This window comes from Drosophila melanogaster, chromosome 3R (assembly GCF_000001215.4).
Source record: "Drosophila melanogaster chromosome 3R".
NCBI classification, from domain to species: domain Eukaryota; kingdom Metazoa; phylum Arthropoda; class Insecta; order Diptera; family Drosophilidae; genus Drosophila; species Drosophila melanogaster.
The window spans coordinates 22,308,269-22,334,185 of record NT_033777.3 but is presented as its reverse complement, the minus strand read 5'-3'; the positions used below and the strand labels follow the sequence as shown (position 1 = coordinate 22,334,185).

General features: G+C 44.4%; 5 protein-coding genes and 1 non-coding gene across 10 annotated transcripts; 2 read left to right on the top strand and 4 right to left on the bottom strand.

Annotated features, from left to right (window-relative positions):
* Window positions 1-35: 35 nt before the first annotated feature.
* CG5391 (uncharacterized protein) lies at window positions 36-1,098 on the top strand. The gene is made up of 2 exons (NM_142764.3): window positions 36-212; window positions 494-1,098. Exons 1-2 carry the CDS (start codon window positions 186-188, stop codon window positions 998-1,000), a joined length of 534 nt encoding a protein of 177 aa, NP_651021.1. The 5' UTR covers window positions 36-185; the 3' UTR covers window positions 1,001-1,098.
* A 528-nt stretch (window positions 1,099-1,626) lies between these two features.
* CG13862 (uncharacterized protein) lies at window positions 1,627-2,195 on the bottom strand. Its single transcript, NM_142763.3, has 2 exons — window positions 2,107-2,195; window positions 1,627-2,027 (listed from the first exon to the last, which is right to left on the bottom strand). The coding sequence occupies exon 2, from the start codon at window positions 2,022-2,024 to the stop codon at window positions 1,689-1,691; it is 336 nt and encodes a 111-aa protein (NP_651020.1). The 5' UTR covers window positions 2,025-2,027; window positions 2,107-2,195; the 3' UTR covers window positions 1,627-1,688.
* Window positions 2,196-2,384: 189 nt separating this feature from the next.
* Window positions 2,385-3,117, bottom strand: CG33721 (uncharacterized protein; the record flags this gene model as incomplete). Its single annotated transcript, NM_001043278.1, has 4 exons — window positions 2,385-2,540; window positions 2,603-2,776; window positions 2,837-2,992; window positions 3,058-3,117. The coding sequence occupies 4 exons, from the start codon at window positions 3,115-3,117 to the stop codon at window positions 2,385-2,387; spliced, it is 546 nt and encodes a 181-aa protein (NP_001036743.1).
* Window positions 3,118-3,639: 522 nt separating this feature from the next.
* On the bottom strand, window positions 3,640-4,886 carry CG7080 (uncharacterized protein). The gene is made up of 2 exons (NM_142762.4): window positions 4,789-4,886; window positions 3,640-4,719 (listed from the first exon to the last, which is right to left on the bottom strand). Exons 1-2 carry the CDS (start codon window positions 4,816-4,818, stop codon window positions 3,745-3,747), a joined length of 1,005 nt encoding a protein of 334 aa, NP_651019.1. The 5' UTR covers window positions 4,819-4,886; the 3' UTR covers window positions 3,640-3,744.
* Window positions 4,887-10,091: 5,205 nt separating this feature from the next.
* CG34377 (uncharacterized protein) lies at window positions 10,092-25,523 on the top strand. Of its 5 annotated transcripts, none has more exons than NM_142761.4 (8): window positions 10,092-10,461; window positions 10,822-11,047; window positions 15,197-15,840; window positions 18,387-18,641; window positions 19,014-19,191; window positions 19,420-19,526; window positions 21,970-22,047; window positions 22,109-25,523. In NM_142761.4, exons 3-8 carry the CDS (start codon window positions 15,469-15,471, stop codon window positions 22,241-22,243), a joined length of 1,125 nt encoding a protein of 374 aa, NP_651018.2. In that variant the 5' UTR covers window positions 10,092-10,461; window positions 10,822-11,047; window positions 15,197-15,468; the 3' UTR covers window positions 22,244-25,523. The 5 variants fall into 3 exon arrangements, with proteins under 5 accessions (NP_651018.2, NP_001262830.1, NP_001303543.1 ...); NM_001300532.1 differs by having other exon boundaries at window positions 10,807-11,047; NM_001260307.2 differs by lacking the exon at window positions 10,822-11,047.
* Window positions 19,024-19,643, bottom strand: asRNA:CR46261 (antisense RNA:CR46261). Its single transcript, NR_133434.1, has 2 exons — window positions 19,562-19,643; window positions 19,024-19,496 (listed from the first exon to the last, which is right to left on the bottom strand).
* Window positions 25,524-25,917: the final 394 nt, after the last annotated feature.

Here is a 25,917-nt window from a genome sequence, read left to right as displayed (position 1 = left end):
TCAGCTCAGAACATTAGACTGGTTTAAGAGCTCGAATTAAGCGTACTGACGGGGAATAAAGTCGGACGTCAGCCAAAAATCACATAAAGATCCTCCAGCAAGTGTGAACAACCAACAGAGTGCTAAAATTAAATTCATCTTAATTATATAAAATCAATTTTTGTGTTAAAACTCGTACATTTCCAATGGCTTTCAAGTACAATACACAAATGGTAAGCATCTTCATTGAACTGCTTAATTACTGTTTCCAAATTAGGGTATCATTTGCCAATTAGTATCGTAAAGAATGAGAAACATTTGCTTTAGGTTGTGTTCCCTAAAAAAATAAAATATATTACCAATAAATCTGTACTAACTTCTTGTGAGGCCATTTCAAATGTTTTTCGATTAAATTTCAATTAAAACGGCAATAAAAGCTATCTAATAAATAACGGCCAATTGACGCTCAATATCAAATAATATAATTTTGATTAATTTTTTCTTTTTTGTTCAGATCCTGCTGAGCTGCGGTTTGGCTGTGCTCTTGGGCTTCTCAGAAGCCCTACCTCGATACAGTCGAACCAAAGACCTGGGAACATCCGCCAGCTTCCCCAGCTTCGCCTATGCACCCAGGCCACAGGAACCGATGACCCTCACTGGGAACTACAACCTCATCATGCCCGACTACTACGATCACCATCCCGCGGAGTCCATGCAACTGCAAAACTTTGCCAACTTCTACGATGCCCAAATGAGTCCCGACTCTGATCTCGGAATGGAGGAATCGCAGTTTTTGAGCCACACTCCAGTGAGGGCACCTCAGCCCTTGACGGCCGAGGAGAAACGTGCTCGTCAGCAGATTCCCCACGTGGACATCAACCGGGAGAAGAAGGCCCTGCTCAAGCTAAAGAAGGGCAGCACCAAGCCCAGAGGAGCCGATCACCAGGAGTGGGACCAGTTCGACTACGATTTGTACAGCCTGAATCCCGGCGATAGCAAGAAGTACAACTACGATGCCTAGATGGATTCGGTTCCCTACTAAATCGACTGTATATGTTTATGTTTTTGTTTTCCGTTGGTTTAAGCTCACAAATAAATTATTTATTTATTGTTAACTGCAATCAAATTTTCGTCATTTTGATCGGAATGCTGTTTAAGCCACTTTTTTTTGCTGATGCCATCTAATTCCATATAATTGGCCAAAATCCATTAACATTCACTTTATCACCGAATGCAGGCCAAAATGGGCGAATAAAAACAGGGATGAGACGATTGTGGGTATTTTTAGACAAGTAAATGGATTAATTGGAATTGAATTGCATGGCTTAAAAATAACACAATTTTAAGCGAATTTTTTTTATAAACTGACATCCAATGGATGCATATCAAAAGAAACTCAAAATAAAAAGAAGACCGAAAGATAAATTGGGAACTGTGAAATAAACCAAATATCGTCACAATAAATAAACGTATATGTTTCCTTAATAGGAGACAAAGTTGCTATAGCCATGAGTCACTTAAGAAATTAATTATCTTGATGTTATGTATAAACACAAAGTCAAATTTGGATCACCGTAAATGTTTTGTTTATATAATAAATTGTATGTGTTTGTACTAAAGAATATAACTAAAATCAACAATACCAATCTCTTTCACATAAGCAGACTTTTATTTCACGCAAATTTTCCGTCATCCAAGTAAACCACATTTCATTGCTGATCCAAGAGAATACGCTTGAGTTCCTCGATCCGATCCGGCGTGGGCTCAAAGAACGAGCTGTCCACCTCGACTTCCTGGTGATTGTAAATGCGACGCGGCTGGGGGCGGTTGGCATGGTAGGTGGTCAGGGCAGCGGCATGATCCGTCGCCTCCACGTTTCCGCAAGCCTGAGAGGGATGCCCTGGGTAGACACGTGGCTTTAGCCGGAGCTTCCTGGGGGGAGAGATCACCTGGAGTTCCTGAAGTTGCTCACCCGATGGCTGGTCATAAAGGTAGCCATCATCGGGGCCGGCCCAAACCAAGCTCAGTGCCACTCCGAGCATCATCACCTAGCAGAGTTAAGCGTTTGATGTCATCAGTGGGAAAACGAGTTATGTAGTATTCCGATTTTCGATCTGTGACTATTACCACAAAAGTTAGCAGCGAAATCGTCTTCATGGTTCTCCGTTTCCGATTCTTAATATGTCTCGTCGCTTCGGGCGCACAAAACTGACTGGCTCGAAGAAGCTCTTTCCATTCTGCTAATTTTTGGTATTCCCCTGCCCTATTAGAACCTATTATGCAATTATGTTAACGCTTATGACATAATCAAATCACTAAGAGAGAGAAAAAGGCGACAATATTAACATAAGCAATAACGTAGAATTGTTTGATAATTTTAATAAATTTTAAACCGCTGCTTCTGATTATGATACAGTATAATATATGGAGATGGTGGCCCGTTCTATGTTTCTGCTGTACCATATGCTGTTAAAACTGTAATCCCCAGGTGGGAGTGGAAGGATGTTGGTAAAGTGCTCACTCAGATATTTGGAGGGAAGTCTGTCTATGATAAGGTCGTGCTGTAAAAATGTTATTGTATAACATCTAGAAATAATCATTTGAAAAGTTCTCATTAACCCACATCATAGGGACATTTATGGTTGGTATTTGTGTATTTTTTGGTGATCTCCTCGAAAAGTCTGAGCATCGGATTGGCCAAGTTCTTCTTGTAAGCCATATATTTGCAAACATCTATGCTGGCGGCTATGGTTATGGGCATATAGGACCGAAATCTTCTCGAAATTTGAAGTTTTGCCTACATCAATATATACGCTTAGTGAGTGGGATTTTTAAGCCATTTTTTTTTAATACATACCGATGCGTTTGTAATAGGTACTTCGTACATGTTGGCCTTGAGTGATATGTACTTATAGGTTCGATTTACGGATTTTATGAAACAGTACTCGAAGCTCAAATAAGTCGGGTCCTTCACATGACACTTAAAATTCGTAAACTCCAACTTGGAGGCATTCTGGGGTTAAAAACAAATGACTGCATCTTTATAATGTAAGATGCTTAATTTTATTGTATCCTTACTTCCATTATATTTCCAAAAAATATAACTAGCACAAACAATTTTGCTGCCTTGGAGTACATTTGTGTAACTGAACAAGCCAACGATGACTAAAGTCATACAATTTTCATAAACTAAATGTGGTTTGGTAATGAGAAATTGATTAATTACAAAGTGTTTTTATTGATCTGGAACCATTTAAATATTATCTATACATATAATAAGCTGCGTAATTAGCTATGTATATATGTCAATCAAATTTTAATTAGTATCAAAAATATTTTTGCGAACCCATAACTCCCTTTTCTTATCTATTTTAATAGTTTTTTTTTGGTCATACTATATTCCCAATTGCATTTACGACCAGACATTTGCATCTGTGGTTAGGTACATCGACCCCATTTCTCGCTGTGTAATCAATTTAGCTAATTAGCATTTCATGGCTCGACCATATGCAATCCCACAATAAAATATCACCATCACCAGCTGATTGAGCAACATGCAACAGGTTATGCGATTAACATATTTGCTGAATCGAATGGACTTGTATGCCTACTTTTGGGCTTGTTAAATTAATCACCCGAAACGGTAAGTATGCGTGATTTAAAATTTAAACAATGATCGATTTATTTACAACAAACAACAAACTGACAACTAAGCATATCAACTAATTCGATGTGAAATTCGGTGAGTAAGATTAGAGAGGACATTTAGTTGTAGGGGTATCTGGAGAGGACCTGCTCCTTGCGCTCGAAAGTGCGTCGATTCTTTGGTCGCAACTGACCCTGACTATTGACAGCAGCTCCCGCTGGCACATAGATCACCTGGCTCTTGTAGCAGCCCTCCACTCGAGGTTGGGTACTGGCTCGCACTGTCTGCAGAACCCGCTGGTGGCTCTCATCCACCTCGCCTGGATTGAACTCCTTCTGCTGGCAGGCTCCACCTCCCGGGCAGCTGGTGACGAACCTTTGGTACTCTCGGTTTTCTCCGGGAGTGCTCTGCTTGTAGTCATAGGCATCCAAAGAGGAGCTCTGCGACTGAGCCACCTGGTTACCCACTCGAGTTTGTGGTGGCGCAGCTCCGGTGGCTTGCAAAAGCTGAGCCTGCACTTCATTGGGCGCCACACCTGATCCATGTCCTGCATCCAGCACCTGTTGCCCCGAGCCGGTCGTCACAGGGGCATAGGGAAACGGATTGCCGAAGAACAATTTCTGGGCAGGCTGCTGAGGTGGCAAATAGCTTGCAGGTGGCTGCTGCTGTTGGGGGAAGTATTGGGGAGTCTGCGGTGGAGGTTGCAGAGGCTGTGACTGGTGCTGCAGGTGAGGTGGCCCATAGCTGGTCAGTGGCTGGGCAGGAGCAGCGGGAGCTGGAGGCGCCAAGGACACGGTGCCGGCCTGGTAGTTGGCGCTGACCAGCAGGGGATTCTGGTAGCTAGAAGTGTGCAATTGTTGGCGGGGAGCCTGATGATACTGCGGCACCTGTCGCTGCTGGAAGAGCTGCACAATATGCGTCTGATAATCCTCATAGATGGCTGGTGCCCTTTGGGTTTCCAAACCGTAGGTGCGACCCAAAGTCTGCACCACAAACTTGGTGGCTTGAGGCTGCTGGTGCTGATGGTAAGATTCCGCAACGAAAGGAGTCTGTGGACGGTGGTAATGATAGTCCTGGCAGCTAACCAAAGCCAGCTGTGGGTAAAGAATTTAATCCAGCTTAAAGGTATATCCTTTTTTTAACGGCAGCACTAGTTAACCCACCGTCGAGACTAACAGCCATATGGAGGGCATCTTGCTCGCTTTTTTTGTTGGACACTCGACGCGTTGTGAACTCTTCGCCGGCTGGCAACTAAATGAACTTCGGCAGGGCAGACACCCGCCAAGCCAACCCAACCCGCCAGAAGATCACTCCGAAAACGGGTTTTGGCATAGCTCGGTATAGTATGGCTCCGACTGCCGCCACTTTTGCCAGCTGGCTCTGATTCGTTGTAACAGTTCGAACACATAATTTCATAATTTCTTTTCCATTTATTGTCTCTGCGGTGTTTATTTCTTATTTGTTTACCTTTTTACCTTTTTACCCCGCTCCAACACTCGAATGATGCTTGCGGCATCATTTGACTATCACTCACGCAAATTTTGTCGTAATTAAAGTGCCAGCTCTGCTGCTCTGGCTGCTCTTCATTGTCTACCTGCATTTCACCACGCACTCGGAAAAATTATGACAGTTCTAAAAAAGCTTAAGGCTTTCATCCAAATATCTTGCCACTTTAAATAATAGTTATAATCTTAAATTTAGATGTATGTGTAATAGAGTTAACAACAATAATTGCCTATTCATAGTTTTGTTGCTTATGCTAATTTCTAGTCCACGGAAATATACCACATTTTTTTTTAGTGCTGAGGGCCGTGAAAATGGTTTCGGCCTTTCCGCTTTTAGCCACTTCAGTACGGTTCGCTTTGGCCAAGTTTAATGTAATTTAATTCGCCTCGCATCATCGGTCTGCGCTTTCTGCGAAGCAAGTTATGTTTTGAAGCTCGGCGAAAAGTAAAAGTTGGATCTTGGCTCAAATACGCAGGCATAACTATATAACTTTATGCTTGTGTTTAAATATGTCTGCTGATTTGCAAATGATTTGCAAACTATTAAACTCGCATAAGGCCCGTTTAATCTATTTTTATAGGTGCGTTATTTTGAAGTTTTTATGTCTTTCAGATTGCTCATAATGTGTTTATAGGTGTTGATCACCTTACGCACACAATTCAAATATAAATTCATTGTTTAGTGTGAGGGAGTTACCTTATAATGGTACGTTGATTGCTTGTAATATATATGTGGTCTTTAAAGGAGAAGAGAAACTGCATTTTCCAAGTGCTGTGTTGTAACTTTACACAAAATAGATGCTCAACTTCAGACCCATCTTTCATTGTCGTTTCGTACATAATTAGGCTAACCAGACGTATTCATAAATATGCAGCAAACCAGTTGATTTGCTGGCTCCGATGTTGCAACCCAATCCGATTCCCATTCGGCCGGATTAAGCGATTGACACGCACCAGAAATGTTACAGCTCTTGAGCATTAAAGGAAGCCAGACTTTGATATTCGGATTGTGCTGACGTCGTCTTTGTTTCTGCGTTTCCGTTTGACAATTGCCACGCAGTCGCCTGCAGCTAAATTCCTTGGCGATTGTCCTCGTCCTTCGTCCTGCTCCCTTTGCCATAGTTCCCGAACGCGGGCTAACGTCAATCAAAGACGCGCCCTGTTAAATGCACTTGACTGCCACTTGACACAGCAAATGTTGCTGGCGTTGTTCCGGCGTCAAACAAAACATCTTGGCAAGCCAACTGCCAACACTTGACATTCGCCATGAATGCAGCCGAGATCAGCGGGACCTTCGGTCCTGCAGAGGGTGGTACACTCGAAAAAAGAGTCTCAATTAATTGCCTAATGAGAGTATTTTTTAATTTTTACCCTAGTAGACCACAAATAGAAATTTTAGTAACATGGTGCATTGTATATTCTCCTTATAAAATATTCAAATAGTTCCTAACATTTTTCTTTGGAATTAGAACGCAGTGTAAGAACGCACAAAACGCGGGCAGCTGTCGCAAATGGAAATGTAGATGCCGAGATGCGGTGGCTTATCACGCTGACACGAGAGTAGGAGGTGCTCATAATGCAAGTGGCCAATGCTGCGTATACGCAATCTGCTGCAGTTAAGTCTTAAAAGCAGGGAGAGCTTGAGTGGAAGGTGGTGGGTGGGTGGTGCATGGCTGGGCCGGCGTAGTGTCCTCTTCATCTGGAGTGTGGGTGCGTCTGTGAGTCGTCTGTCTCTGCAGCCTGTTTGCATTCATTGCAGTCATGCATTCAGGGTTATGAGCCCCAGCCAAGTTGCATGCAACCTCTGAGGAGATAGAGCACGTGCAATTCTTCCGCATGTTTGTGTGCGTGTTTTTTCCAGTTTATTTTTCGCCATATAAAGCGTCACTTTAGACACCTGCCTCTGTACATGTGTGAGTGAGCTTGCTAGCCGCTTTGTTGCCGACTTTTGGGCTTTAGTTGCTAGCAGGGGATCTGCTTAATTAGGCGCACCTGCTGGGGCAGCGGCAAATTAGTAGCAGCCAAGTTGAATGACCTTTGACAGGCAAGTGAACCAAAAAACGTAAAAACACAAGAAAGCCGGGGAGAAAAGTCAGCGGCGTACAAACAATGCAACAGCGTTGGAAAACTCGTAAAAAAAACGAAGAAAAATCAATTGCATAATGGCGCATGTGTTGCGCAGAACAGCAGGAGTAGAAAATTTGCAACTCTTTTTCCATTTGCACGTTGCAAGACAAAAATAAGAAAAAAAAGTGCAAAATTCAACCACCACTTCAAGCAGCGATTTTTGCCTTATTTTTTTCATTTTTTTTTGTAACTGTAGCAGACACACACATTCAAAGGCGTAGACATATGTGTGTGTGTGTGTGTTTGCAGCTTTTGTTTGCACCCGCATAGGAAGCCATTTAAGTGCGGCTTCTTGAGAAAATTGCAGCCAGAGCGGACAGAGAAAGAGACAGAACGATGGAGGAGAGATGAGGCCCTTCGAGGACGTCACTAACGAGCAGGCACCTGCACAACCCTCACCCAAAACCAACCCCAACCACCCAAGCCACCCTCACCACCCATAATTAACAGGAGCCACAGCAACAGACACGCCAACGAGAGCTTAGCTCCCTTGTGGGGCCTATCATTTCCTAGGGAGACAACAGAAACTGAAAGAGAAAAAAAATATATAGAAACCCAAAGGGTTTTGGTGGTTTGGTTTTGGATGGATCGACTGTGGAAACCCGGTCGGTGCAAAAGCCTTTGGCTTGTTGGACGACTCAAGCGCCTTAATAGGCTTAGCAGCGAGTCAACTATCAAAACAAGACCGATAAAAGTTGAGCCCCAGCTCGGAGCTTCTGCTCCTCGTCGGTCCATCCTGATGTGCGAGGAGTATGTGTGTATGTCCCATGTGCGGAGCACACAATGTGTGTGCTGGGAAAAGGAAAAACTTTGCCTATATGATATGCCCCCATGCTCCAGATGACGAGGCCCGAATGCTTTGTCAACGCATGCCACATGGAATATTCATCGGTGGAAGCGGTCTGCTGGGGCCAAGGGGGCGTGCCACAGTTTATGGCACGTTTGTGCCGCAGCCAGCTCTCATTATGTGGCAGCCACCGCAAGTACGTGCCCCGGACAGCCCATAAGCGGGACATGCCTTCCGCCCTGCATTCCGTCTATGCGGAATCTCAGCCAGACCCCAGATCCATGACCATCACAACTTCTTGGGGCATTGTTCTTTAATTTTCCTTTGATTACCTTTTTTTTAAGCCCACATAAAGCCTTTTATTATTTTAATTTTTATAATCTGCATCGTCAATTTTTTAAATGCCTTAATATGCATTTAAAGTGCAGGAAATTTGGAAATGTGCTAACATTCCTAATTCCCTTTCCAAGATATCTTATCAAATAAACACGAATTTACCCGTGTTTTCTATTTTTTAATGACATCCCTCCAAAAAGCCTGCAATATTCTGCATCCAATCTGATTAGTCCGCGTTGCCATCTATAGATTTGCATTATTAACACTCCAATCCGGCGTAATTCGTTGATTAAACCACCGTGGGAGTTCTGGTACCCGGGTCTAGACCCACCCACCAAGGTCGGCAGGTGTGGCGCACACCCGCTTTTCGCATTTGGCTGCATCAGCAAACAGTCGCCCGCTCCATGAGAAAGTTTCAGCGAAGCTGCCACAGCGAAATGTTGCTGATGACAGCAGCAATATCAGTCTGCAGTGGCAACAGCTACATCAGCAGCAGCAGCAGCAACTGCCGCTCCCTGGATTTGTTTGCAGTCATTCGCATGTGTCATCATCAGCGGCCGAGATGATGAAGCACAAAATATGCCCAGGCGCGCTAGCAACTAAACTGACTGACTGCCAGTCTGGCTCAAAAATTAAAAAAAAAGAAATTAAAAATAAAATATAAAAAAATTGCACAAGCACACAAGGCAAACAGACAAATGAGGACGCCAGCGGTGACATGATAGCCTGTGAGCGTCTGCCGCCTGTCCTGGTACACTGAAACATATATACCTATAATGAAGTATATATATATATATATATTTTACTAAAAAGTGTATTCAATGGACAAGGTTCTTTACAGTTTTTCACTCAACTATTCTCTTAAGCTTTGCCACTCCATTCCATATATAAAGCTTTAAAGTATTGCTGTAAGGAACGCAATAATATTGTGCATAGAGCACACTCTTTTCTCCCAGTGCATCGCAGCGTTGGTCTCTGCTGGCTGCGCAGCTGCTGCCTTTTCCGTTGCTGCTGCACGCGTTGCACTGCCGCCGCTGCCACTGCCACTGCTGTTGCTGGTGCTGCTGCTTGTTCTCTGCTATATTTAAATACGCTGCGGGTTGCAACGTCGGCTGGCGTGGCACTTCATTTGCTTCCACAACTCATTCATGCTTTGGAGCCCAGACGGCCTGTCAGAGCCGTCTAAGCCGGGGTAAACACTCTCCGGGCCCCTCATCCTGCCCCTCATCCGCTGCCTCATCCTGCCAGCCGTCGAGCTCATGTGCCTCACCTACTTTCCGCTCTTAGGCTGAAGCCTCAGCTCCGCTTCGGGGTGGCTGCAGCGAGAATAAAAAGAGAATGCACGGCATGGCCCGCAAAAAGAAGAGTTAAATAAAAAGCTGGGTTGAAAAAAAAAAAAAAACCCTCCCTCCTGGGTATCGCTTACAACGGGGCACTTGCAACCAGCCAGACCCCCGATTACCCCCATCCGTCAACCTATCGTTAGCGTTAACGCTAGCGTTAATGTTCACGGCGCGGCCTTCCTCGAGGAGTTCAGTTCAGTTGCTCTGCTCTGCACTGCACTGCTCTGCTCTGCCCGATTCTCGATTCTCCGGCAACGGCACCGGCAGAGGCAACATAGCCAACAGAGGCAACTGAGGCAGTGGCAAGAACCCAGGCCCAGGAGGCCGTGTTTCTGCTGATGGTGCCACAGTACGCTCGCGTGCTTTGCATACTTTGGTTGCGTTTTTTTACTCCGCTCCCGGTTGCACGGTGCACGGTTGCAGTTCGCCTATTCGTTTTGGCCGTCTCACTGAGTACGCCTTGCAATCAGCCGGGCAGCAAACTGCCGCTTGTCGCGTAATTTGCCCGCCATTTTGCACCATTCCGCGTTTCCGGTTGGCGAACCTACTTCCGGTGACAGTTTTTGCGCGCGTTTTCGCCAGCCATTGTTCTGGCCAAAAAAAAATTGGTTAGAAGAAAAAACGCAGGCAACGGCGGGGAATTTCAAATCCGATGTCGTAAATCAAACGAACGGCAATTGTGCGTGTGTGATCGGCAGGCTCTACACTGAGAGAAAGCTAAATAAAACACCCCTTTCGGTATGTTTTCACATCCATAAAAATCATTAAAGATAATGACAAAATATTAGTGCTTGTTCAGTAACAGCAAGTAACAGCATTTTCTTAATCTTGTTTGTTGTTTGATGTTACGTTTCCTTTTAATGGTCTAAGTCCGTGTTTTTTGCGCTAGCTCAATATAAATATATAATACAAAAAATATTACAGTAACTTTATATTATTTATAAAATATTCTAATAAACTTACTGCTTACTTAAAAAGACTTAATCAAGAACAAAAATTTGATTTCTTACATTGAATGAGATCTGATAGATTAATGCAACTCAAGATGCATTGAGTACCTATTGGCCAATACAATTCGATTAGTTTTCTTCCGTGTAGAACTTATCCAGTGGTCGAGTCCCCAACAAGTGGGTGGCATTGGGATTATGTCTTTGCGGGCACGGAGCAGTTGGCCAATCCCCGGCAAATGAAGTGCGGCAGCATTTGATTATATATAGCGACTTCCGAACCGCTTAACTTGGCTGTGAGTGTGCGCGAGTGTTTGCATGTCTTGAGAGCCGCGAACAGGACACAGCCGATCCACCTACTGATTACGGCTCACAATGTAAGTAAATTGCGGAATTACGGGGTCTCGATTCGTTGATTACTCAATCAGCAGTCAATGGGTTTAACTGCCGGATTTCCGGAGCGTTGTGGGGAAGTACGACTGGGGTTCGTACTAATCCACGGCTTCATATCAGATTGATAACTATTATTCAGTTGATTGCCTAAATAGGTTATTAGTTTGAAATAGTGCGCGCCAATTAAGGTGCTAGTGCTAAAATAGTAATATGTAAATATTCAAATTTTAACATCAGAAAGATACCGAAAGCCTTTACCAACCAAAGAACTACAAATTTCGCTTCGCTTCATTGAAATTTGCTATAATCTGAGACATTTTTGATACTTAAAACATTGCAAGTAGCACAGTTTATGGATGCATTTGGAAAACTTGTCTGCAGCTTCTTGCAGCCTTCCCAGACGAGTTCACTATTTGAAAGGATTTTAGTTTCGTGCTCATTTTTTAACCATCGAGAAACTGGAAGCTGAATGAAGCTTCAGCTGACTGGAGGCTGTCTTCTTCCATTCAGCCCGTCTAAAACCATTCCTTTTTGGGCCATTCCCACCACAATGAAACCGCAGCGAAGCCGAAAAGAATAAATATGAAAAATATGAGAATGCAGCTCGAGTTGGGCATTCATGCATCTCCGTCTATTCACACTCATTCAGCGCGGGATGAGCTGGCCTTAAATTTGCATAACAAGCGACAAAAGTCCCCCGAATCGTAATTATGTGCAAACAAACGGGGCAAATGAAATTTCAATTAAAAAACGAGTGCGAGAGCTGGGGACCAAACCAAAAAAATAAAAAGGAAAAAAGTGAAATCGAAGCTGAAGCCTATGGGTGGGGATGCCCCCTTTGTAAGGCTTCCCGGCCACCGCAATACGCACTGTTGGCTGGGAAAGGGAGCAGCCAGTCGAGTTGAAATGAGATGAGTTGAGGCGAGTTGAGTTGCGACTCGAAGTGAATGCCGAGTGCCAAGTGCAGCGCCAGGTGCACTGACATTGGCACACGAACGAGGCTGCAACCCGACCCCCCCCCCCTCCCATTACCCCTTTCATTTTTTCTGCAATTCGTGACCCACCACCCCCTTCACCATTGTGAACACCCCTTCGAGTGACTGGCAGTGCAATTTTGTTGCCAACCTTGAGGACGTCGCTCTGCCTGCTGCTGCACGCCTGATATTCCGGATTCAAGGCTGCAAGCAGGGGCGTCCGAGCAGGGGTATCCCGGCTCATTTTCGCTGTTTTCCCATCGAATTCAGCCATTCAGTGGATTGATTTCCCCTGCACAATGGGTGCACGTTCAACTAGGGAATATATTTGCATCCAGGATATCTAAAACTTTTGTTTGCCACTCGTGAATTTAAGATTTGAGTTTTTTAGTATAGCTAAATATTAAAAAACTTATCTTTAATAATTATGTACTGATATCTTAAATTCATTAGCATTACGAGTGAACTAAACCGTCGGATTGCAGTGAAATCATACTTTGCCTGCTCCGGAATTTAGTTGTTTTTATTTTCCGTATATTTTCTATTTTTTTTTTTTTTTGAGCCAACAATGTCAACATGGCAGTCAGCAGTCAGAGGAGCTGCAGCTCGCTTTTTCCACTTCCTGCCCTCGTCGTGGAAATAATCAGTGTGCGCCTTTTTGTGTGCATTGTTGTGCTTTGGGGTGTTAAGGGTTGGAATGGGTTAAGGGGGTGGCAGGTTGCAGCGCTCAGTTGCCATTGCAGTTAATTGAAAATACTAAATTTCCACTGTCTAGACGGCAAATTATATGACAATTGTTAGAGCGCGCATGTTTGGCTTTCATATTAAAATTAATTACTCTGGCTGAAATTTTGCATAAAAATTTATGTGAAAGCCATAAACAATGGGGCCATTGTCGAGCCGGCTTATGTTTATCTGCGAATGTGAGTGCTGCTTCTGTTTCTGTTTAATTTCAGCACTTTCGCACAGTGGGCTGTAAGTGGCACAGGAGTTGGACTTAATCCCCTTTGGAAAGTTTCGTAATTAGAAAGCTAAGGCGATAATCAATGGTGGTAATCGGGGAAAGCGCGATGCATTTGCGAATTTTCACACGCTTCAGGGCTTACGAATTTCTCATAATTATAGCAGAGGATATATACTCTTGAGGGCGAAGGTGAAGGAGTCCAGGAAATTGCAAATTACAAACGGAAAACGTGGGCTGGCCGAACACCTTTGATCACAAATTCAGCTCACTGCACACAAACAATTATTTGGCACTTAATAAACAATGAAATTGAAAATTTAAGACGCTTATCGTAGTCAGTTTGCGGCATATGCAAATTTAGTCCAGCTTTCATGTAATTACACTCGACCCGTAGCATCTTATATATGACATTTTCCATGCGAAATATATGGTATGGTATAGTATGGAATGGAAGTATGTATATGGCCCATGTACGGAGTGCCACTGACATTCATTAACCGAGAATTGCAACCTTTTTGGGTTTTGAGCCGGAACGGGGTTTGCTCGGCTAGCTCGTAAATAAACTTTGGCAAGCTGTTTGCAACGGCTGCGTATGCAAAACATCTTCAAAATTGACTTTACTGATTTTGCCTTTTGCATTTTATTATGTGTTTATTATGCTAACAATGTGCCGAAAGTTTTCCCGGGAGTCTGAGATGCGGGTGGGCATGTGGTTAAATATTTGCAGCTGCAGCAGCTCAGAGGCGTTGGCATGAAGGGGGTAGGAATAATTCAGATTGGGCGCCTTATAACTGAATTATAGATTTGCAATTTTATCAGCAAGCATGCTATCGCATAATCAAAGCATTTAGGTTAAGTTTCAATGAGCACCATTAAATAAAATCAAAGAGTATACACTTATGGTTATGCTTAAATGCCTTGACTGCTGAGGTTAAGTTTTTCTTTGAACCCCGTTTCATGCTATTCCCTTATCAATTCAGATCTTAAATCATTTCAATATTAAAATAGCTCTGAATTGCCCGGGCTATCGGATTCCTACTGCTCAAGTTCCACTCGGACCCTTCCAGCAATTTCGTGCCTTTCATCTGCTAAAAGCCTCATCACTTTCATCCCCTTAGCCGGAGGTCACTCATCCGCCCCATTGTCCGGCATTCTGGCATCTTGTCTAGCATGTGTTTATCAATATGAAAGGTATGCGAAGCCAAGTCAAGCTGAGTCAATTAGTTGTCTCTCACTTTGGATCGAAGTTCTTGTATATAAATCCACGGCCTGGCTGAGATTCGGGCAGGGCAAATGGAGGACTCGACCACTTCAATCTAGCACACTCAATGACAGCTGCAGTTCCCTGTGTGGCCAAACTGTAGCCACATTATTTTCATTATGCCATTGTCTGCCTCCTTGGACCACACTTTTCGGGGGTAGATTGCCAGCCACCTGACGAGGAGGAAACGGCTGGACAATATTTCTGCTGCCAGCAGACATTTGCATTTCATTTTTCGACAAGCAAAAATATTTTTACAGCCAAGCATACACACAAACATACCCGGAGACAACAAACAAGGATCGGGGTCGTTGTCGGGGAATGGGCATTGCACAAATAGTTAGACGACTTCCTTTTGTCTTTTGTCTGTGACCCGAGGGCGCTGCCATCCGGCCCCGCCCCCCGTGGAGATGCCTCCACCGTCTGCACTGGTCCATCTGTCATTTTAAGTGGCTTATTCATATGCAAGTGGCTTCCGGGGCTAAGCATATTCAAGTGTTTTAGTGGCTCGTGTACATGACCGAGCATTATCATTAAGTGCTTATAGGCAGGACTCGGCAGAGGCCTTTGCCCATTCCCTCGATTGCGAGTGAACAATGACTGCTATTAACGCAAATTGATATGCCAGGCCCCTGCCCCTGGCCATCCAGATCCAGATCCAGGCAGTTCCCCCATGACCTACACCTGTCAGGCGAGTTGAATGGCCACCGGAAGTAGCCGAAACCATATTACGCATACGCACTGTTGAGCCTGGTAAATGAAATTCATACCATTCGTTACACCCACGAAGCCAAACTCAATTTAATTTAATGTTTATGTTTTTATGCCCCTAGTCATAGATGGAATGGGTATATTACACCTGTGGTGGCAGTTATATAAAATTGTTTAAAGCTTTGCGTAAATGATTTTCTTATCAAATTTTTTTTTCGAACAGAGTACTCTGTGCAACTCGCTCCTGTTGCCGCTGCTATGAAGGCAACCTCTAGCAGCAGCTGCAGCAGTGCCGCCAGCAGCTGCAACCAACCGGAGCCGCTGGCGACTGGCGTCGGATCCAGTGGGGTCAGTGGAGCTAGTGGAGCTAGTGGTGCCAGTGGCGCCAGCACCTCGACGAAGCCGCAGCGCCTGAACAAGGTCTCCTTCGCACCGCTGGACCTTCCGTTTCCCAGCGGAGCCACGTGATACGCGAATGCGAATGCCAGCACCAGCATGCCGCACCACAACATCGTCTGCGAGTGGCTGCGCACCATTGGACTGGCCCACTACGGCGAGAGCTTCCTGGAGAACGGCTACGATGAGCTGGAGATCTGCAAGCAGATTGGCGAGATCGATCTGGATGCCATCGGTGTCGATAATCCCTCGCATCGTGGCAAACTTCTGAAGAGTGTGCGCATGCTGCGAGAGAAAGGCGCCGCAATTGTCTATGTCCTGATCAACGATCCGAAGGCTCTGAGCAGCAGCAACGAGATCCTGGCCTCCGACTGTGATACGCCGGTGACCATGAAGGAGCTGGAAGCGGTTATGAAGCGCCACCTCGAGGCAGATGGCATACGACTCACCGCCCATCCGTACTCCACGCCGGTAAGTAAATAGTTTCTCATTATCATATCAAAACCTATTTTAAATTGTTAGCATTGTTCCTTGTGTACTTTATTAAATTAAGCATTGAGCCTGCCGCGGCAAACTATCCCAACTAACTGTGGCGAGCAACCATCCAGCGATTGCTCTTATCTATGGTCGTTTTGTTTAGGGTCCTGGCAATTTGCATCCTGCCCTCCCAGGGGCCGTGGCCAAGAGTGAGCGGTTGCGGGCACAGGATGCAAGTGCAACGTGTGACAGCCGTTCGGGGAGCCAGCGCTGTGTGCGCTCTAATGTGAAATTAACACGATTTTAATTTAGTTAAACCGAGTGGCCAACCAACCAACGAAGGCCCGCTGGGTCACCTCAACATACACTGTGTCCACTTCAGCCCATCGGCCACCCGCTGTTTTGTTTATTTTATTATATTGTATGTACGTTGGTCCCAGGTTGGGGAAATGATTTTGCATTGCGTTAATTTTGTTTATTTTGGCGCGTATTTTTCGGTTGCTGCTGGCTTACAGATAAAGCTCAGCATTGTGGTTGCGTTTCAGTCAAATGAGTTGGGCGAGAAAGCTACAATTAAATGTTTGCCCCGAAATTGCTGGGCCTGCAAATCGCAACTGGAAATAGTGGCAAAAGCATGAAGGTGACATAAAAGCATGTACTGTTTAAGGAATATCCTATAGTATTTGCTTGAAACGTGACTAAAAGCTGGTAAATTTTATAAACCGAAAGCCGTTCCTTGCACTATTCATCAGCATTTGTATTTAGTTTTCCAGATAGCAGGCCCACTGTGGTCGCGTGAAAGAAGTGCACATTGAAAGGCATTTGGCAGCCTCGTTTGCTCTGATGACTTCTGGTGCCTTTGTCCACGTTTTGTTGGCTGAAAACATGTCACTAGTTCAGGGCCGCCTGCATTCCGCCAAAGAAATGCAATCCAATGCAATGCAATGCAATGCAAATAGATGCAAAGCCATCTCCATTTAAAGTTGAGGTCTATGCACATCCTCACCACCCTTGGGGGCGGCTTCTGTACCAGTGGGCGTGGCAGACGTGCCTATTGAGCACGCATGGAGTGTTGACAGTTTGCCAGACACTCTTCAGATTCCGATGCAGCTGCTTAATATGCAGGCCACGCGATCCGCAGGCTTCCGCTCCAGCTCCTGCTGCTGAATTTGTAACTCAACTGAGAAAAAAAAAAACAGATTTTTTTTCGAATTTTTTCTGCATTCTATTACTAGCGGGCTTAATATGAACTGGAATGACCCAATCCCAAAGCACTTGACATGAAATAGGCGTTCTTGGTTTATATTTTGATTGTCCTTCAAAGCATGTTAATGTTTATTTCTGTGTACTATCACTTCTATTTCGGTTCCTGTTCCCTTCAAAAAGTGTTGAGACTGCTCCGTGGTTATGTGTGAAAACTTTGTTATAGGCTGCATCAGGTTTTGCTGCTTTGCATTTTAATTAGCGCCAGTTGAGGTCCTCTTTTTTTCCGGTCCCGAACTGATGGCTCAGTACTTGGCATAGTTAGTGCGCCAAGATGTGGTTAAATATTTACGATTGTTGTCTTTGTGGCGGCGCAAATTGAAATGCAACTTTAAGCCCGAAATGGAATTATACCGAATGGCAGTGAAGAAAGGTGTCTGCCGGTTGAATGAGGGCGATGAGGGGATTGGTTAGACAGAACTTGTTGGCTTCTGGCCCCCTCGACGCTCCCTTCGTCTGGGCCATGTTGACGCGCGGGCTCCAACTTCAACTAATTGCACTTTGCGCTGATGAGACAGACAGCCCCCTGGGTGTGTGGGTGTGTGGGTGTGCGGGTGGTTATGTACTACATCTGCAGCTGTAGTTGTAGTAGTAGTATCTGTGTGTCTAACTGACTGACAGCTGCAGACAAGTTGCATTTCAGCACAAATGTTTGCATGTGCATTACATGAATGCGACGATAAATGAATTTGCCAGGCCGTGAGGGTTGGGGCTCAGTGAATTTAGTTCTGCCCGACTCGAGGATGCAGGTGCAGACATCGACATAGACATAGACACACAGAAGATGCAGATACGGATACGGATGCAGATGGAGACGCAGCTGCAGATGGAGCAGCATAAAGGAGCACGATGCTGCCGCTTCAGTGACCGCTTTGAATGTCAAACAGGACACATTTAAGTGGCAGCCTCTCGCTAATTACCGGAAGATATTAACACTTGTGCGCCCACCTTGCTCCTTCTGCTTCTTGACGACATGCTTTTGACCCTGGCCTTAGTGGATTGCGGTTAAGACTTTTAGGGATCTTGGGATCTCCGTGACCAACTTGCAACTTTCCAATGCACCGCAGGAAATTGTGTCTTTAAATTGGGGTTATGTAATAACAATTGATTTAGGGATATAATAATAGCAATACATTACCATTAAAATAAAAAGATACAAATGAATTATTATATTGTTTGATGCAATAGATCATTCCGTTACTTCTCGATTATGCATATTTAGTTGGCGCTCTTCTAATATTACCAAATAATGGGTATTGTCTTTTCTCGCCATGCAGGAGGGCAAACGAGGCTACCTGGAGGGCCTGGCCGCCCACTACAGCAAACAGATCAACATGCCGTACGACGACGTGCTGGACGCCATCGAGCAGGTGCGCCTGTCCAAGTGGAAGGAGCGCCACGTGCGCATCTCCACGGGGCACACGCTGTCCCGCCGGATGGCTGGGCCCAGCTGCAGCGGAACGGGTCTGGTCAGCTCCTCGGTGATGCCCACCAGCCACAGCCAGCCGCTCTATGTGCCCGGCAAGTACTTGGTAAGCATATGCTTCGACTTCGAACCGTGACTTTTACGGCCGCAAAGGCTTTTACGACATCCAGCTAATCAGACTCTAATTCATTTCCGATCCCTTCCCTTTGGTTTATTATGCATGCTCATGTGTGTTCTTTTATGTGTGCATGCACTGAAAGAAATTTACTGGGGACTACTTGGGATTACTTTGTGAAAATGACAGAGGACAATGGGCTAAGTTGGGCACGCACATCATTATTGTTTCAATCCTTCTTCATATGAAATACCAATGAAATCGCTTTTAAAATATTGAATATTTATGACTGAGGTCTTTAAAAAACGATAAACCTAGTTTTTATTGATCTATATATATTATATATTTTCCGTGCTTGTGCAGCCCTCCAGTTGCCTATCAAATCGCGAGGAGAACGAAATCTACAGCTATACGCAGAATGATTTGGCCAATCGCATGGCCCGGAACGCCATCGACTCCAAGTCGGCTCTGAATCTGAACGGGATGCAGCACAGTTATCCGGGAGCACGGACCAATTTCTTTTACAACTTTTCGGCAACAGGTGAGGAGCGTCTAAAATCGGAGGAGGAGGCACCGGAAGCTGTGGTTAGAGACAGTTTGGCGGCTGTTTGGTTTTTATGGCTTTTAATTCAATTAAATTGGTTTGCGCTTAAACTTTGGCTGTCTGGTTAATCAAATGAATGTCTGTTTGATTCTCGGTTTGATTGTTCGCCTGACTGCCTCCGCATTTGGATTTGGAACTGGATCTGGATTGGATTGGATTGGTTAGAGGGCCGGAACAAGCACAAGCAGCGGAGAACGGTCTTTCACAGGTTTTTGCAGGGCCTCCGGCAAAGTGGAGATGAGCTGAACGCCACGGAGGGAATGCAGTTGAAGGTGAGTTTGGAGGTCGCAAATTGGGTGCCACTTACAAAAAAGGTAGACCTTTTTTTTATCGAAACCATTTCGTGTGTGATTTTGTCATTTCCGGTTAAGAAAGCATTTTTATTGCCTACTTTTCGGCTTGCTTCCAAGTTTCCTTGTTTGTGTGGGTAATGGTAAAAGTTTAGTTGTCATAGAAAATGTGGACTGGGTAAATCAACCAAATAAATATAGGAATGTTCTCAATTGTCCCTATGGAATGGCTATCTATTTTATTGTTTGAGACTTGTGCTAAGAATTTTCTAATTTCCTCTGCTTTAAATCTTGAATAATCTTTACTGGCTCTTTGCGTGGCAAACAAAAATTTGAACTTTTTACTTTGGTTTCCATTCGACACTTATGTTTAACGCCATATAGACAGTGACATTTTCATTAGTCGAGCATTTGACAACCCCTTAGTTGCTTTAGAATTATGAAAATGGAACGAGTTTTCGCATTTCGGTCGCAGTTTAATTCCCGCCTCCTTCATTCTGGATGGGGAGAATGTCCCTACCGCCGCTCCCTATCTCTCTGGAAAGCCATGAAAAGTTCCATAATTTGGAGCCAACTTCAAAGCATTTCCTTGCCGCATTCAAAACAAAAACTTTTCCCGATCCCCTTTCCCACCCACCAACGAGACCATTCGCTGTTCTGTTTAATGTCGAATTTTTGCCATGGACAAGTTTGGCGGATGAGGAGGGGCCGTAGCACTGGGACTACTTATAAAATTAAATTAAAATATAAAAACCGCGTAAACCTACAAATAACAACGATGGCCGCAGCAACAACAATAGCAGCAATAACTAGGAAAGTTCGCGTTCTGGAAAATGGGCGGGGCGGAAAAGCCTGGGGGCGGTGGAAAACTTTATCAAGGCTAAGCCGATAAAAGGCAATTACCGTTAATTGCGTTGACTTGCGCTGGGCGAGTGGTCGAGACCAGACAATGACAACACAGCCGGAGCAAAAAGAGCACGGCTTGCTGGGGGTCAGGAGTCACGGGAGCGGTATGGTGGAAGCTGGTAGCGGGCAGTGCGGGAAGGACATGTGCCGGATGCAAATGGCAGACTCCGAGATATGAACTGCCGATGAGGGCGGGGGTCCTGCAAGTGCAAGTGCCAGATACAGATGGAAATCCACGACAGGATGCGCAATGCACTGGCAAAAATTCGTCTGTTCATTACAGTGAGTCTTAAAAGCTGAGCTGAGATACATCCTAAACAAATACCTATCTTAAGTGTGCATATTATAGTTTTATATATTATCCTTAAAACTAATTAAACGCATTTTTATTTGCAAAATGAGTTATAAATTGAACTTGGTGTACTGTTTCTGAGTGCATTGAGTGCTGAAATCGCAGAGGACAAAACTGGGGACGAGAGCGCCAATCGCATTGTCGGGGGCGTTGTCAAGGACCTGAGGACGAGGAACGTTCCTGGAACTCCACGTTACCTGGTCATTTGCACCTTGGCGCATTTCGGCTTTGCTGCGGTTGTTATGCCGGATGTGAAAGATGTGGGTGGGGATCAGGTGGAGCTCCCTACACACGACTGTCCATTTTCCATTCGCATTTGTTTTTATTATTTCAGGCGTGCCAAAGTGTTTTGTTTTGTGTGTCCTGTCGCCGTGCACTTTTCCATTTCCATTGCCATCCAGCTTCCAGGTTAAAGCTTCCATTCCTTTTTTTTGGTTACTTTTTTGTGTGTCCTTTTTATTTGGGTTGCGGGTCCTCCGGAGTCCGACGAGAGTTTATAACTTTCCGTGTTTTACGGTTGTTGTCCGGTTTTTCTTTTGTATGTGCCCGCTCCTTCGCCGGCTGTTCATTTAATATTTAAGCACAATTTGCCGCTGCCGAGGACCACGGCTGCAGATTGTCCACTCCGGTTCCTCCCGAGTTTTGCGGTCAATTTTGAAAATGACTTGGGCTAAGCACTGGCGACAATTGTGCTTCGTGTTCGGGACAACTTCTTTTGTGTGTGCAGCGTGTCCTCTGGCACTCATTACCTTTCTTTGGCCCCAGCTCTGCTGTGCTTTTTCCTCCGGTCAAAGGTCACCCAGAGCGTGTGTTCCAGCTCCTCAACGGCACTCATTATGCGGTCTGTTGCGGAAATGCTGCTCCGGGGACAGGAGCAACCAGCAACCAGCGTTGCCCTTTCATTACACTTACTCGACTGCCCGGCGCTTTTCATTTGACATTTCCCATTTCCATTTGAAGTTTTGGCTGCGGTTGTTTTGAGGTGTCGATTTGTTCGGTCTGACTCGGGTTAATGAAGTAATCATGGGCGGGCACAAAATAGCTGGAATAACATGCCAAAGTGGCGGGGAGAACACAATTTATACAACCTTGTAACAGGTGCCAAAACAAAATTCATTTTTAAAACATAAATTAACCTCATATTGTTACAACAACTTACCATTGCAGACCAATGAGCGCCTGAGAAACTGCAGCACGATGAAGCGACCGGAGCCGCATCAGGACTTTGAAAAGACCATACAGAGAGTAACTAAAGAGAACTCTGAATACTAAAATGTATCATAATTAAACGGTTACTATCTTCCAGCTAAAGACACAGAAGGCGGCCCAGAAAAAGCCAGCCAGTGCTCCAATGGAAATGGCCATTCATGACCGGAACAAGGAGGTGGCACACACTCATGTGAACGAGATGCCGCTCAATAACTATACGAAGCATCCCTAGGATTCGGCCCTAAGCAGCATCGCTGCTGCTTAGACCGAATATACAGGATAACAGAAACCACATACCACTCACTTATAGAAATTGTTGAGTCAATCATTATTCTCAATCAGGTGATACACAATGTTAAGAAAGGCAGGATCATAATCTAAAGGATGAGGCTAAATAGTAAAGGAAATAGAGCAGGCCAACGAAGCAATATTAATGCATTTATAACTAACAAATAGGAGGACAACTAGCTATAGGAATCATATCTGCAAGTGTTGAGTTTAATATACCCATAGGACTAATTGAGGGACCCAACCTGATCACTATTCGCACCCACTGTATAGTCACTTGACCATTAATGAACACTAAGCCTAGTCTAAGCAGCACTTCACCGCCCCGTTGATTCAACAGTATATTCTGCACAGAGAAAAAATCGAACTCAAACTAAAGACCGCAAAATCAAATCCTTTGCACATTTTTTGACACTTGTTGAAACACTTAAACAGCCTTTCTGCTGTTAACTCAAAAGCCATTAGTTGATCACCCTGCACGCAAACAACAAATCGATGGAAATGTTCATGATTATTTTTCTCTGTGTGCATGCTCCCACCCCAACCAGAATCAATCTCGAAATGCTCTTGCCCCGAAGTCTATCGGCAATTATTTGAACACCCCGAGAAAGCCGCCGCAGCAGCAGTCTGCGAATGCATCGACAACTGGCCGGGGGAATGTTGACAAAACGCAAAAATCCAACAAGCTTAACGCTAAATCAACACGCACACTCGCACACTGGCTCACACGCACACACACATGTAGTCGCATAGCCACACACACGCAAAAACACAGATGCAGGCTGGCAAACTTGTTCTAACCGCAGACGTTGCACAGACACACGGACACCATGCTCACGGACAGACGAACGGACGGATGCGGATGCGGATTCGGCTCTGGCATTTCCGTTTCAACTTGGCACTGCATCGATTTTGGTCTTTGGTTTTTCGAGTTGCAGCTGCAGGCGGAACGGAACGCAACGGAATCGACCTGAAGCCGAAATGGTCGCTCTGCCATTTGCCTTTTTTGCATTTTAATTGCATGTTGCGCCCGAAAGTATGCAACTTGTCCAGCATGGCCTGTATGTGTGTGATTGTCTCTCTTTCTTGCCGTGTGTGCGTGTCGACAGTGATGGGAAGTCCTTAAAGCAGTACTACTTTATTATTTTCACCCTTCCTCAGCTCTACCGCAGAATGTAAAACGATTTTTAATATGAATAAAAAGTTCTTTAATATATATTGTATATATTGCCATATGGAGTGCACAGCAATTCAGTGTAACTTTCTTACCTTAATGCCATGCCTAGGTGTTTATTTTAAAGGGATATTTCTATTCTTCGAGCTGCACTAGCATATCCCATCTCTATTCGGTGACAGAGAAAGCGATTTGCATTTTTGAGCCAGGCAAAGGCATTTCAAATTCGTTTTTAATTTTGTTTGCTCTCTGGCCGAAAGGCATCAAAATGGTCGATGGCCATTTGCTCGCGGTTGTCTTTGTCATTCCCCCCGCAGCCAACCAAATCCAATTCCCTGCCACCAGACGCACTACCAAAAAGCCAGCGAGACATCCGGGAAAGTTCTGGCCATTTCGGTGCTGCAGCTGCGTTTATTATTAAATGTCTGCGGCGCCGCGTTGAGCTGCCAGAAAATTGAAACATTTAGCGGCTACGTGAGTGCGTTTGCCAAGGGATCTGCGGACATTTCGAGGCGCGTTTCCGGTTCCGCTTGTCGCGAAACTGCAATTAGCTTAAGCACTTGCCCCGCCCCAAGGCTGAAGCCCCAAACTTCTATGGCAGCCATTTAATATTTAATTTATTTTTTATTCGATTCACCTCTAGCGTGTGTTAACGTGCAATTAACCCTGCCAGGCTTCGATGATAATTTTATTTAAATGAAATTAAATTAAATGCAGCACATCAGAGACTCTACCAGCCAAACAGCAAACCAGCAATAGTGAAAATAGTATAGACAAACAAACAAACAAAATGCAAACAGTGAAAAAAGGTGAAATTAAATATAGGCAAAGTGAAAACAAAGCAACAAACTCTGAGCGGGCAGTCAAGTGTAAAATTGTGCGCCAGTTTAATATACATATAATTGTTGCACTACCAATACATAGGCATATACATCATACATACATACATACACATATAGAGTACCCATACCCATACAGCACGGTCAGTTAAATGGCCAAAAACAATGAGAGCAATCGTCAGAAATAGACCAGAGACAGCAATCAAAGCGTAAACTGTAAAATACAAAGTCAAATTCAGCCTGGCATGCTCGCTTTAATTTGAACAAAAATAAATAATACATAATAAAAATTGATTGCGGAATGCACGCCATAGAAATGGCCATAACATTCACTGCCAATCAAGCGAGAGGCATTTCGATATTGATCCCAGCCTCTGCTACGTGTCCACGGCAATTAATTTATGCGTAAGCTCAATCATAATTTAAATTAGAACTGCCACAGCTGGCCGTAAATCATTGACCAGCCTTATTGACCCACTTCGGGAAGGGGGATCGGGGTTCTCCCGCTGCCAGGTCAAGCAGACGACAGCTTTAACATGGCCAAGTGGCCAGTCGAGCGCAACAAATCACAATAAACAACAGACAGAGACAGAGAGAGAGAGAGAGAGAGAGCTGAAGGATACCGATCTGAGCCGGAATCGCAGGATCCTGGCTCGGCAATCAGGCTAACAGATATATATTTATTAATTTATTATGAATATTGATGACCTACGGTCTGCATACAAATATACAACAGCAAATATACATACCTACATTTAGCCACATACGAATATTTACAATAAACGCTGATGGTCAGCCATCGACAAATTTCAATTTACATACGTAAGTGTTTAAGCAAAAGGCCAAAGCATTTCAAATGCAAATGGAAGAGAAACGACAAAAAAATCGGCAAATTGATTGCCCAAATAAATAAATAAATAATATTTATGAAAATAGAGCACGCGCGAAAGCGTGTCAGAATTACCCATTTAAAACATAGTGAATATATTTACACACATTTGTATAGTTATATGTATACACCCCTAGAATATTAAATGTTTAAAACAAATATTTAGCGAGCATATGCCCCAAATGTTTTGCACTTGTAATCAAAACAAATAGATTGGCAAAAAGTCGCAAAAAGTGTAGCAAAATTTGCATACGTTATATGAAAAAATCGAATATTTTTAAACTTCAGTTCACATAGAAATAAAGAGTTTTCCCGAAATGTACAACAAATGCGAGTTTCACTGGATAATTCTACACACCTGTCTACCAAGGAATCGATTATCATTTTGGCGGGCTGATTTAGAGAAATAAGTCAGGATCTTCTCTTATCTCTATAAGGACATTCCAAAAAGATAAAGTGACAGCACTGTTGGGCAAAATCCAGGTGTTGTTTTCCATCAATGTCGCTGTCCTTTCACGTGCTCCACCGGATCTCGGAGTTGCCTCTGGCGGATGATTGATGATTGCTCTGACGCTTCCTGCAAGCTGAGATTGCTCTAAACCCTCTCCTGCTCCTGGTGGGGGAAATCACAGGATGCGAAGTGTTTCTGCGAGGTTACAAATAGTGGCTGAATATATCAGCGAGCTAAAAGGACCGAGACTTTAAAGAGTGCTCAT